This window comes from Microcebus murinus, chromosome 6 (assembly GCF_040939455.1).
Source record: "Microcebus murinus isolate Inina chromosome 6, M.murinus_Inina_mat1.0, whole genome shotgun sequence".
NCBI classification, from domain to species: Eukaryota; Metazoa; Chordata; class Mammalia; order Primates; family Cheirogaleidae; genus Microcebus; species Microcebus murinus.
In genome coordinates, this window is record NC_134109.1 from 21,363,933 (window position 1) to 21,377,355 (window position 13,423).

At 37.0% G+C, this 13,423-nt stretch overlaps 1 protein-coding gene across 1 annotated transcript in view; it reads left to right on the top strand.

The window, feature by feature from the left end:
* Positions 1 to 13,423, top strand: part of SEL1L (SEL1L adaptor subunit of SYVN1 ubiquitin ligase) — a 59,922-nt gene that overhangs the window by 36,414 nt on the left and 10,085 nt on the right. Inside the window, exons 12-19 of the mRNA XM_012758322.3 lie at positions 3,732 to 3,800; positions 5,385 to 5,462; positions 6,373 to 6,435; positions 7,753 to 7,840; positions 8,646 to 8,794; positions 9,909 to 10,074; positions 10,600 to 10,674; positions 11,653 to 11,825. Of these exons, the coding sequence (XP_012613776.1) occupies positions 3,732 to 3,800; positions 5,385 to 5,462; positions 6,373 to 6,435; positions 7,753 to 7,840; positions 8,646 to 8,794; positions 9,909 to 10,074; positions 10,600 to 10,674; positions 11,653 to 11,825 (861 nt within the window). The remainder of the gene's footprint in view (positions 1 to 3,731; positions 3,801 to 5,384; positions 5,463 to 6,372; positions 6,436 to 7,752; positions 7,841 to 8,645; positions 8,795 to 9,908; positions 10,075 to 10,599; positions 10,675 to 11,652; positions 11,826 to 13,423) is intronic.

Below are 13,423 nucleotides of genomic sequence, written 5' to 3' on the forward strand. Positions count from 1 at the left end.
GGCAAACGCCTGTAGTACTAACTATTTGGGAAGCTGAGGCAAGAGGATCACTTGACCCAGGAGTTTGAGGCCAGCCCAGGCAACATAGTGAAACCTTGTCTTTGAAAAAGGAAAGAGGCTGGGCGCGGTGGCTCACGCCTGTAATCCTAGCTCTCTGGGAGGCCGAGGCGGGCGGATTGCTCGAGGTCAGGAGTTCGAAACCAGCCTGAGCAAGAGCAAGACCCCGTCTCTACTATAAATAGAAAGAAATTAATTGGCCAACTGATATATATATAAAAAATTAGCCGGGCATGGTGGCGCATGCCTGTAGTCCCAGCTACTCGGGAGGCTGAGGCAGGAGGATCGTTAGAGCCCAGGAGTTTGAGGTTGCTGTGAGCTAGGCTGACGCCACGGCACTCACTCTAGCCTGGACAACAAAGCGAGACTCTGTCTCAAGAAAAAAAAAAAAAAAAAGAAAAAGAAAAAGGAAAGAAAGAAAGAGGAAAAAAAAATCATGCACCTATAGAACTGTGGAAAATTTTATGCTTGTGAAAAATTACAAGTATACAACTGTTGCAATGTCCCATCTATATCTAGCCACCAGGTTTTGTAGCTTTCTGTCCTAAAGATCACTCATCGCTTCCCTTCTTTTTCTGTCAGTACACCTACCACTGTGTGAATCATCTTCCTACATTTCCTAAGCAACATCCTATCTCTGTAAACTATATATCTGATCATATGTATCCTTTGCTTAAAACTCTTGAGTGGTCTGGGATTCCAGTGGCTTAAAGACCAGAACCTGTAACATGACATTCAAGCCTTGTACCCAGTCTCTGTTTACCTCACCAGCCACTTGCTCTCTCTGTGTCACAGGCACATGGACCTTTGCTCAGGTCTTTGAACATATCAGAAACCTCCCTGTCTCAGGGGAGGTTTCCATAATGCTAGTCCCTCTATCTAGAGTAAATATTACCCCATCTGCTTTCTTCATGGAGCTAATTTCTACTCATGCTCCAGAATGCAACTCCAACCTATAATATATCTCCCCTGACCCTGAACCCCACTCCAAGAGTAGGTCATGTTCCACAGTTATGATTCCTAAAACTCTGTATTCCTGTAGCCATTGTCTACTGTAAACTAAGTAATTATACAATTAAGTTGTTTTCTCTGCTAGAACCTAAAGTCCATGTCTACTCTGTTTGCCACTTTATTCCCAGCCCCTGGAAGTACCTAGCACATAGTAAGTTCTCAATAAATGTTCAACAACCTAATAAGACTCTGTTTTTTTACCAAGCCCATTAAGTATTCTAATGAAAATTATTGCATAGACTACATCCCATCACCTTTAAGGTTAAGATTGTAACAAAATAACACTTATCACTAAAACTATACCAAATATCTACAGGGTATTTATTATTATTATTCAAACAGCTTTTGACAGCTTTCATTGTCTCTAGGTCATTAAAATCTATGTCTTTAGGCCAGTGAAGCATCAGATGAGCTGGTTAATAAAAATGTCAGGTGAGAGAGAATTCTGATTAAGAGTTTGCAGCATATCTTTTATATTAACTAGTTTGAGAATATTCTGGATGTTATGTGCTACCTACCTGTATATAAAGGGACTACACAGTGATAATTTATTTTGCCATCTTCACTGAAGAAGGAAAAGGAATTCCCAATACATAATCCCATTAATTCAAATATTTCTGAACCTATCATGTGCCATTCACTGCTAGACATTCAGGGTACAATCCTGGACAAAATGTTTTTGGTTTTTGTCCCTTTGGAGCTTCAAGCTTAATAGGGGCATTGGATAGTTTTTAAATGATCACACCAATAAATATGTAATAAATTTTGATTATTGTTATAAAGGAGAAACAAAGGATACAATAATTGGTAATGAGTAGGAGGTACCAGTTGTCAGGGAAGACTTCTCTAAAGAGAAGTAGATGACATCTCAGTTAACAGTAGAGGTAAGGTCATTCCTGGCCTAAAAGAACAGTATGTGCATGGGCTCAGAGACAGAAAGGAGCATGGCTGGGGTGCCCACAGTGCAGAGGGCAAGATAAAACAGTGCTGACATAAGCAATGCCTGGTCATGTCAATGTAGCCCTGCAACACTTCAAGGGGCTGCAAAGACCACCATGTTCAGATTTTAAAAAACAATGGCTTTGGCTGCAGTATAGAGAATGATTTAGAAGACCCCAAGAATAAAAGCAGGGAGATCAGGGAGAGGAGTATTCCAAAAGTTCAGATGAGAAAGAATGTGGCTTAGACTAGAACTGTGGTAATGGAAGATAGCAGATGAATTCAACATGTGTTTGGTGGTAAAAGTAACAGGACTTAGTGATAGATTGGATATGAAAGTGGGGGGCAGGGGTGGGTATCTTGAGCAGCCACTAGTTGGTATTGCCATTTACTTAAACTGAGAGGCTAGAGGAGAGGCAAGTTGGGGTCAAGGAGAGAAGATTCCAGGTTCTGTGTGTTCAGGCAGTGAACATATAAGTAGTTGAATAGACTGTTTTGAAGCTGAAAATACAAACTTAGGAGTTGCCAACATCTAGATGGTATGTGAAGCCATGAGAGTAGGTAAGATTGCTTAGAGAATATAAAGTAAGAATGGAGTCCAAAATTCCTGGGCTCCTAAATAGAGTCTAAAAGCCCTAAAGAACTGTAATGTTTTGAAGGCAGCTGGTAGAATAAGAATCAGCAAAGACTTAGATGACATAGGTAGGGAGTTAGAAAGGAAACCAGGAGAGAATGGCATCTTGTGAGCCAAGCTAAAAGAGTCTTTCAGGAAGGAAGGTCTGGTGGGCTGTGCCAAATACTGCAGAGAGAGGTGGAGTGAGACGAGAGAACGTTTTTATTGGCAATACGAAGGTCACTGGTGGCCTTGAGGTGTCATTTTGAAGTAGTGTTTATGCAAGACAGTTAAAACTAGATCGTAGAGTGAATTGAAGTACTTGTAGCTAGTTCATTTGAGAAGCTTGGCTGTGGAGAAAAGTAGCTAACAGATACCAGTCATTATTGGAAAGAAATTGGGGGTCTATAGGAGAGATGCAACTTGTGTATTTTGGTTTGGGTTTTTAATAACAGGAGGTTAAACAATGTTTAAAGGGAAAAGGTTTTGAAAGAGGAAGAGCTTAAATCAGCAAGGGAAAGGAGTAACCAATGGTACAAAGTCCTTAACAAAGATGGCAATACAGCAGTTTAGAGCAGTGATAATAAATTTCTACTGATACTGTTGTGTTTAGTTGTGTGATTTTTAAGTAGAATCAAGGATTTTTCTCTAAATAGTACAAAAAGAAATGTTTTCCTTTAGAGAACTGAAAATAGGCTCCATACCTTGGAATGATTTCTTAGTTTTTCCTTTCTCCCAGGTTAGCAGTAGAGAGCTAGACCAAAGAAGTCAAGCTGCTGTTAGCTGTCTTTTAAGCAGCCTGATGCACGCTTTGCCTGTAAATAGCAGAAATCTTGTTGACCCTTAAGTTTAGGGAACACAAAATTTCTTTGCATCTGTAACTATGAAATGACTTAATGTGAAATGGTACTTTGATACAGCTTTTTGGTAAAATAAAACTTCTAGATGTACTGATTTCTATTTTGAAATATTTGCAAATGGGTATTCTTGTTTTTAAAGCCACTTCAGCATAAGAAGATGCTTTTAATTTTCCTGAAATAATAATTTTGGCTAAAAACCCAGGGAAGATTCTAATAAGAACTAATAATTTTAATAAATTATTTTCTTACAGAGAGCATTTGACTACTTCAATTTAGCAGCCAATGCTGGCAATTCACATGCTATGGCCTTCTTGGGAAAGGTACTGTACATCCTGTGAATGTATTATGAAATAGCAAGAGGTGTTTGCATAGTAAGCATATGTGTTCAAGATCTACAGTTTACCAAAAATAAATTGAAATAAAATTTCCAGTGCAAGGATATTCTAACTTGTCTTAAGGTATTTACTATTCTAAGGCATTTTCTTAGGCAACTTAAACATAACATAACATTTGCTCGTCTGTCTGTTACTTCCCCATTGAAAATAGCAATCACTGTCTCAGCTCCTCCTTTTTGTGTTATATATGCAATCATGAGGAATTTGTTCTTGAATCTGTGCAGTTTTTTACTAAGACTGCCTATTTCCTTTTCCTGCTGAGTAGAGGTAGTTAGAATTTGTTAAAAGTTATCTGTAGACCTTTTAATTGTCTTGTGACAGCCGTGACCCACCTCTCAATGTAGTTCTTTTCTCAAGCAAGGAAACTTTTAAGTCCAGAGACTTACTGAATGGATTTCATATGTCATGGAAGAATCTCAAAACTTCCTTTTTCAATACTTCAAAAAATAATATAGTATAAATCAATGGATATTTTCATCTATAGCCAAATCTTAAAGTAAGGAAGTTCAGATGGAATATATTTCAAAGGTTTTTACAAATAGGAAAATCTTATCAGTATTTGCCACATGATCATAACTAGTTAATTGGGGCCCAAAAACTTTACATTTAAACATTCTAACCATTAGAGCATAGAAATTGGTATTCTCCCATCTATTTTTGTTAAGCATTTAAGAATTTTTCATTCTTTGCCTTTTTGTTCTTGCTCTGAATTACTAATTATCCCTATCTTAAAGAATTATTTCCTTTGGCATGAGCCACCTGTAATGCCTGCACTTTGGGAGGCCAAGGCAGGAAATCTCTTGAGGCCAGGAGTTCAAGACCAGGCTGGGCAACATAGCGAGACCCTGTCTCTATGAAAAAAATTTTTTTAGATTAGCCAGTCATGATGGCACTTGCCTGTAGTCCCAGTTACTTGGGAGGCTGAGGGTGGGAGGAGCACTTGATCCAGGAGTTCAGTGCTGCAGTGAGCTATGATTGTGTCACTGCAACCCAGCCTGACTAACAGAGTGAGACCTTATCTGTGTTTAAAACCTTTTAAAATAACCTTTTAGTTATTTTTTTTCTGAACTTATGGCCCACTCTTTATCTTATCCTGGGGAAAGTATTGGTGAAGTTTAAGGAGAATGGATACTGCTAATACCTCTTCCTTTTTTCCTTTAATCACTGATCTGATCCTAAGCAACTTATTAACCATTTGACTGCCTAGGGATAGAATGAGAGAAAAAGATTCATCTTGGGGTTAAAAATCTCTTGAGACTCATCTACGAGCTGATTTTATATATTCATGTTTACAGATAAGTCATAAATTTTTTATGACATCAAATATATAATAACATTAAAATGTTTACTTTTAAGGGTTTGCTTTTAACCCTAAAATATCCTGTAGGGAATTCTAAACTTTATGGAAAGACTTTATGAGATCTAAGAAAACTAAAATGAAATAGATAGGGGAAAATATAATTAGAGAGAGGGTTACAGCTGTTAATGAAATTGGGATCTGTTTTCCAGATGTATTCGGAGGGAAGTGATATTGTACCCCAGAGTAATGAGACAGCTCTTCACTACTTTAAGAAAGCTGCTGACATGGTGAGACTTTATGACTCAGTGTATTAAAATGTGTACCATATTATTAATATTTTAATAAATTTGTTATATTGAAGAATTAATCATAACCAGCTCATGCCGTAAATTATTGAAAGTGCTTATGTAGGTATGAATGATGTGAATGTATTGACTACAAACCTTTCCCAATAAAAAGCAATTTTTATTAGAGAGCAGACTGTTAAATATTAACTCTCTGTTTAAATTTTATTGAGAAGTTTCCTAATCGGGGAAATATTGATTTTAGTAATGGAACTGGGAGTTATATAATATACCCTATTAGTATTGCAACTTGAAGTTTAAAAGCTTACATAATTGGATACTTTTGATAATCATAATACATAATTTAGGCTTTCTTTGGCCCAGAGAAAACTGCATGTGAACCCTTGATACCTTGTATACTTGCAGTATGTACACTTACTCTTTGCTAACTATGTTACTTTACATCTTTGCCACCTGATAGCAGTATTGGCTATTATTACATGATTGTGCTGTTATTACTAGATGTTTCATGACATCTTCTCTCTTTATTGGGGTGAGAGTTTACCAGTGAAAACTGAAAACAAAAATGTGACCTGCTTTTAATTTTGATGAAATACATTCTTCATGTTTTATATCATAAATTCGTGGTACAAATGGTCATAAGGTAAGTCATGAAAATTTAATTTAAGTGAATTTAATATTTATTCTTTTTCAGGAAATTACTGAAAGCCCCCAAATGTCTAAAAGTCAGTATTATGTCTAGCTTGATGGAAAGAAGAAAGTTTTGTTTTGATTGAAAAGTAGTAAGACATGTTTTAAGTGTGCTTATACATGATTTCTTTTGTAGTCATTTATTCTTGCCTGTTTTTAATGAATCTTTTTCACTCATTTGTCTTATTTCTCTGATTTTCAGGGCAACCCAGTTGGACAGAGTGGGCTTGGAATGGCATACCTCTATGGAAGAGGTGTTCAAGTTGTAAGTGTTCCATCTAACATTATGACTTTAATAAACTGTTGGGGGAAGCTGGTGGGGAAGTATTCCTTAAGTAGCTTCCATTCAGCCCAGGTGAAGCTGTTCCATTGTAACCAAAGATGAACTTTTCTTGCTGTCTCCGAGTTTGGCCCAGCCCACACCTCTCAGCCCCCATCTCAACTGTAGTCTTAGGATGACTGTTTCTGGTGCATTCTCCCAAATGGATAAAGCTCTTTCCTGAAGCTGTGGAGCTGTTTCTCATTCTTCCATCTGTTTTTTTCACCCTACTAACTCACTATTCCCACTTCTTAGGACTTAAACATTTCCCTTGCCTACTTCCTTATCAAGCCATCAAAAATACTTACATCCCTCCCATCTGGGAGGGGGAATACTTTCCATTCTGCCCTTTGACCCTTCTAGCTAACTCCTGTATTCTTTCCAGCTCTTCACTGAAAGCCAAACTAAGCTGCTACCATGCACTCTTGAGTTCTTAGCAGTCAGGCTTCTGCCTCATGTAACTGCTCTCCCTGTACAGGTCACCAGTAACCTCCTAATGTCAATCCTATTGACAATTTCGGGTTCTGCCTCACTCAAACTCTCTTCCCTGTGGTTCTGAGACTGCAAGCTCTCTTGGTTTCCTTGACCATTATGTCTTCTCCTTTTGCACTGCCTCCTCATATTGGATGTCCCTGGGTTTGTGTTGCTGTTCTCTTATGTGATTTTTCTAAGCAATGTATTCTTTTAATTTGGGCCTGAAACTAAAAGCTAGGTTTAAGAGTCTAATCTATAGGTAGTATGTGACACAAAAGACAGTAATGTCTCATTTTGATTCCTTCTAGTCATTTTAGGATATGAAAATTCAGTAGTAATCTTTAACTTTTCTCTGTGGATACATATGACTTTTCAAATCTAATAATTGTTAAGTGTTTGATAAGGTACACAGGAAAGGAACAAATAAGGAGAGAATAATTTTCCCCATATAATATTAGAAAAATGTAGGTCTAAAGAGGATTAATTGGTTAGCAGAAAAGATTGTTTCTTAATTCCTGGTTCTACCAATGTTTGTGCTTTCTAAGAGTGACATACAAATTGCTTCACAAAAACACTATTTCCTTTTCTTCACAATCTTAAATATAAATCCCCCATGACTTAAAGTATATTACCATCTGTGTATTGTAAAAATGAGAAATAGTCTTTTTTAATGGCTCGTCAAGAATATTTTATGTGTGCTTTGTTCATTCCTTTTAATCAGTGGGTATCCTAACTTCTGAAGATATTAGCCTTTTGATCTTTCTCATCGTGTGACATCTTTTTCTACAGAATTATGATCTGGCACTGAAATATTTCCAGAAAGCTGCTGAACAAGGCTGGGTGGATGGACAACTACAGCTTGGTTCTATGTACTATAGTAAGTCAGTGGTCCCCAACCTTTTTGGCATCAGGGACAGGTTTCATGGAAGACAATTTTTCCATGGACTAAGGGTGGGAGCGGATGATGTCAGGATGATTCAAGTGCATTACATTTATTGTGTAGTCAAACCTATCAGCTAATGATAATCTGTTTTTGCAGCTGCTCCCGAGCAGTAGCATCACTACCTCAGCTCCACCTGGATTATCAGGCATTAGATTCTCATAAGGAGTGTGCAGCCTAGATCCCTCACGTGTGCAGTTTACAAGAGGGTTCACTTTCCTGTGTGAATCTAATCCCACTGCTGATCTGACAGGAGGTGGAGCTTGTGCAGTGATGCTAGCAATGGGGAGCTGCTGTAAATACAGATGAAACTTGGTTGGCTTGCCTCCTGCTCACCTCCTGCTGTGTGGCCTGGTTCCTCACTGGCCACAGACCAGTACCAAGTCTGCAGCCTGGGCCAGGGGCTTGGGGACCACAGTAGTAACACTGGAATTCATCATGATGGATACACCAAAATCTAAACTAATGTATTTTCCACTAGATGGCACTGTGATACAGAAATGGGAGCTATATAATTCTGGCTGTTTAATGTTCTCCCAATTCAGCGATTTGTACATCTTGTTTTTCTTTGTAAATTATATTAATCTGTATCACTATATGAATTTGTATTAGTCAGATTCACATATTTACTCTGCAAGAATTCTGACTTTCTTTAGGGTTTTATTCCTCATATGTAAGACTTCTCTGGTGCTTAACTAAATCTTATTTAATTTTATGTGATTGTTTTGTTTTGTTTTAACAGATGGCATTGGAGTCAAGAGAGATTATAAACAGGCCTTGAAGTATTTTAACCTAGCTTCACAGGGAGGGCATATCTTGGCTTTCTACAACCTTGCGCAGATGCATGCCAGTGGCACAGGTGTGATGCGATCATGTCACACTGCGGTGGAGGTAGGGTCTGTTCTACGGACTTGTATATAAGAAGTTATTTATGCATTAATATTTTTCCTTTTAATTCTGGTTTTCTGTGCATGATTTCTTCTATAGTAGAAATAGGCTCAGACTACTGGCATTGATACACTGAGGAAAAACTCTGAGGGTCTGTTTCTAACTATTGTAGTTACTGGTTTAGTTTGTCTCTCTCTGTTAGAATCAACATTTATAAAAGCAGATATTTTCGTCTGCAGTATCTCTAGCACCTAGGACAGTATCTGATACATAGTTGGTGTCAAAAAAGTCTATTTTGATTGAATGTTCCAGAGGGGAATGTAAGATCTCCTAATTGGAAATTTTCCTCTTTAGTTCTCTCAGACCTGGCACTTTAGAGTAACATTGATAAACACTCGGCAAATTTCTAGATCTGTCTGTGCTTTAGTTTACTCACTTGTAAAATGGGCCTGTTAATAGGACATATTTCACAGAGTGGTCCCTCATAGACCTCATGGGAGGATTAAGTATGATAATACACATAAATCATTAGAGCAGTAGTTGACCAGAGTAAATGGCATATAATCGTGTGCTATTATTTTTATAAACTTGTCGACTTCCAGGCCGGGTGCGGTAGCTCACGCCTGTAATCCTAGCACTCTGGGAGGCCAAGGCGGGCGGATTGCTCGAGGTCAGGAGTTCGAAACCAGCTCTGAGCAAGAACGAGACCCCCGTCTCTACTATAAATAGAAAGAAATTAATTGGCCAACTAATATATATAGAGAAAAAATTAGCCGGGCATGGTGGCGCATGCCTGTAGTCCCGGCTACTCAGGAGGCTGAGGCAGTAGGATTGCTTGAGCCCAGGAGTTTTAGGTTGCTGTGAGCTAGGCTGACGCCACAGCGCTCCCTCTAGCCTGGACAACAAAGCGAGACTCTGTCTCAAAAAAAAAAAAAAAACCTTATCGACTTCCAAAAAGTAAATGAAAGCTTCAAATAAATTCCCAAACCTTTATGTACTAATAAAGCTGCTGGAGATTTAAAGAACTGAAGTCACTTGTAGCCAAAGTGCAAAAGTGACTTTCTGGCATATCGTTCTTATTTTTTGTATTGATTTTTTTTCTTTCCCCTTCTCACAGTTGTTTAAGAATGTATGTGAAAGAGGCCGTTGGTCTGAGAGGCTTATGACTGCCTATAACAGCTATAAAGACGGCGATTACAATGCTGCAGTGATCCAGTACCTCCTACTGGCCGAACAAGGCTATGAAGTGGCACAAAGCAATGCAGCCTTCATTCTTGATCAGAGTAAAGTTCATTTTAGTTCCTGCCGTAGGTTCAGAATACAAGAGCTCGCATCACGTTAACCTGTTTAAAAAGAAAAGCCACAAAGAAACATTCTTTATTGTTGTAAATGGAACTTAACAACACACATGCTTGTTACATAGTCATGAAAGTTAGTTTTATAACTGGAGTTGACAGTAGAAATGTATATGACATTAATTTTAAGTTAAGTGCTTTCAATAAATATATTTTTCAAAATACAATGGATACCAAAACCCCATTTTCCCAACACTGTAGATTCCTAGAAGTGGCTCAGTAATCAGTCTCTTTATTAGTTTTACAGATAAAACATGTTTCACAAAGTAGTACCCTCCCGAATCCAGTGATTCCCTTGAACTCAGTATTTTATTTCAGACTTGTTTAATACTATTATATTCTAATTCTTGTTTAACTTATGTGCAACATATCCTCCCTAGTTTGCAAATAAAGCCTGAAAGTCTAGTGCCTTTCCCTAAATGCCTGATTTGTATTTCATTTATTTTCCCATAGGAGAAGCAACCATTGTAGGTGAAAATGAAACTTATCCCAGAGCTTTGCTGCATTGGAACAGGGCGGCCTCTCAAGGTGAGTGGTTAATTCTAGGATAAGAGTTTCACCCGGGGACCTCTTTTATATTGTTTATCTCTCATGACCGTTAAATCATGCCATTCATCACCTTAAAATTAAGCAGAAATATTAACTATTGCTTAACTTCTTTGTATATTATTGGCATTTATTCTTAAAATGGAAGTCCTAGTGCCCACCTTTCTAAATTGGGTTACAGAGTCATTGTACTAGACATTTCCATCATGCTATGATTCACTCTTTGGGGGTTTCTAGTTTGAAACTAGTATATTGTCTAAAATTGGAATGAAATAGAATATAGAATAAAATATTGGCCTAAAATCCAAAAAACTAATCCTTCCCCACTCCTTTTGAGTATTTCTTTTTCAAGCATACTACTCTCAACATTGTTTATCCCTTCTCCAAGCCTAAACAATGGTCAAGCTGAACTATTTAAAAATATAAATGGCATGATAAAGTAGAGCATAATCATTTGAAGAGGAGACTTAGTGAAAGAGGGAATACAGGTTGATTATCCCCTATCTGAAATGCTTGGGACTAGAAGTGTTTTGGATTGCAGATTCTTTCAGATTTGGAATATTTGCATGTAAATAATGGTTGAGCATTCTTAATCCAAAAATCTAAAGTCCAAAATGCTCCAATGAGCATTTCCTTTGCGTTTGACCTTTAAGTGTCAAGTTTCAGATTTTGGAGGATTTGGGATTTCAAATTTTTGGATTATGGATGTGTGACCTGTACTATCCACCTAGTTTTACCTCTCCCTGACTATTACAAACCCTCCTGCAGAAGAGCTACACTTATAGTTTATATTTTTACTGACTGTATAGTTTGGCTAAGGGATTTCCTACAAAGTTTGTATACTACAAGTTAAAATTCTTTGTTTTATATATGCATGTTAACAGGAGGGGAAATAATAGTTTTATCTTTTCTTAAACATACTTTATTTATTGGCATTTTTGCATTTAACTTTTGTTTAAGGCTACACTGTGGCTAGAATTAAGCTTGGAGACTACCATTTCTATGGATTTGGCACTGATGTAGATTATGAGACTGCATTTATTCATTATCGTCTGGCATCTGAGCAACAGCACAGTGCACAAGCTATGTTTAATCTGGGATATATGCATGAGAAAGGACTGGGCATTAAACAGGTGAGTGTGGCTTCGAAACAAATGTTTGACTAATATAATTGTGATTGGGGGAAACATCTGCATGTGTATAGAAAACAGACTTACTGTCAAATTCGGTCATATTTTAGGCCACTAAATTATGAGAGTGATTTGTAATATTTCAGAAGATTGGCGTTCCATCTCTCTCATCTTCCACCACACACACATATTAATATCTATGCTCTTATATTTAGGATATTAAACTAAAGACAGATCCATGAAAATGGAAATGCAGTGCTGCCTGTATTGATAACTATTAATATTTGTTTGAGAAACTAGCTGTCCATCTTCAGCCAAATTCTATTTCTAAATTATTTTGAAATGAAATATTTTCTACTGATAAAGTTATTTCTGATTCATACACCTTCCTGATGAAGTCTAACATTCTCTAGACTCATGCCATGGTCTTAAGGTTTTGCTTATGTACCCTCAATAGAATTTTGAAAAGCTATGTACCCCTTTGTGCATTTTTAAGTTGACATTCAAGATTTTTCTTAAGTTCATAGGGTCTGAATTCCAGCTAATTAAAGTATTAACATTTTAAAATAAAATTATTAAATTATTCTTAAAATATCCAATAGAATCTAAATAACAAAATAATTTGATACCCATTATTCATTTTTTTAATATATAAGGAAGTTCTTTAATTGAAAATTATATCTTTTCCTTGTCTCCCTAAATTTATATTTTTAGCTACTACTTCCATAGAATTATATAATAATGTTTTTAATGCTTAGGTATTTTACTAATCACTCTATCATACTTAATCTGAAAAAAACAAGTATATAAATTCATTTTGCAACTGAGTGCTATGGCTCATGCTTGTAATCTCAACACTTTGGAAGACCAAGGTGGGGTGCTTGAGCCCAGGAGCTCAAGACCAGCCTGGGTAACATAGCAAAACTCCATCTCTATGAAAAAAAATTACCTGAACGTGGTGGTACATACATGTAGTCCCAGCTACTCAGGAGGCTGAGGTGGAAGGATAGCTTAAGCCCAGAAGTTTGAGCCTGCAATAAGCTGTGATTGTGCCACTGCATCCTAGCCTGGGTGACAAAGTGAGAGCTTATATCTAAAAGAAAAGAAATCAACAGGGCATCTAAACTTTCCGTATGAAAAAAGAAAAATAAAATACAAAATTGAAAAATATAAAATTAATAAAAAAATAAAATATAAAAAGAAAGGAAAGAAAAATTCATGAGATATTGTTAGTCAGAGTTGGTCAATTATTAATACATTGTTGATCAAATCAGCAAAATGATATAAATTTTGATAAAATTTTACTTTTATGTTATTGAAAAGACATCTTTAATAAGATGAATGGAACATTTTTTTTATTTCAGCATATTATGGGGCTACAAATGTTTAGGTTACATATATTGCCCTTATCTCCCCACCCCACCCCCTCCCTCAATCAGAGCTTCAAGCATATCCATGCCCCAGACGGTGTGCATTGCACTCATTATGTATGTATATACCCATCCCCTCCTACCCCCCATCTGCCTGACGCGTGATGAATGTTATTCCTATATGTGCACTTAGGTGTTGATCAGTTAAAACCAATTTGATGGTAAGTACAT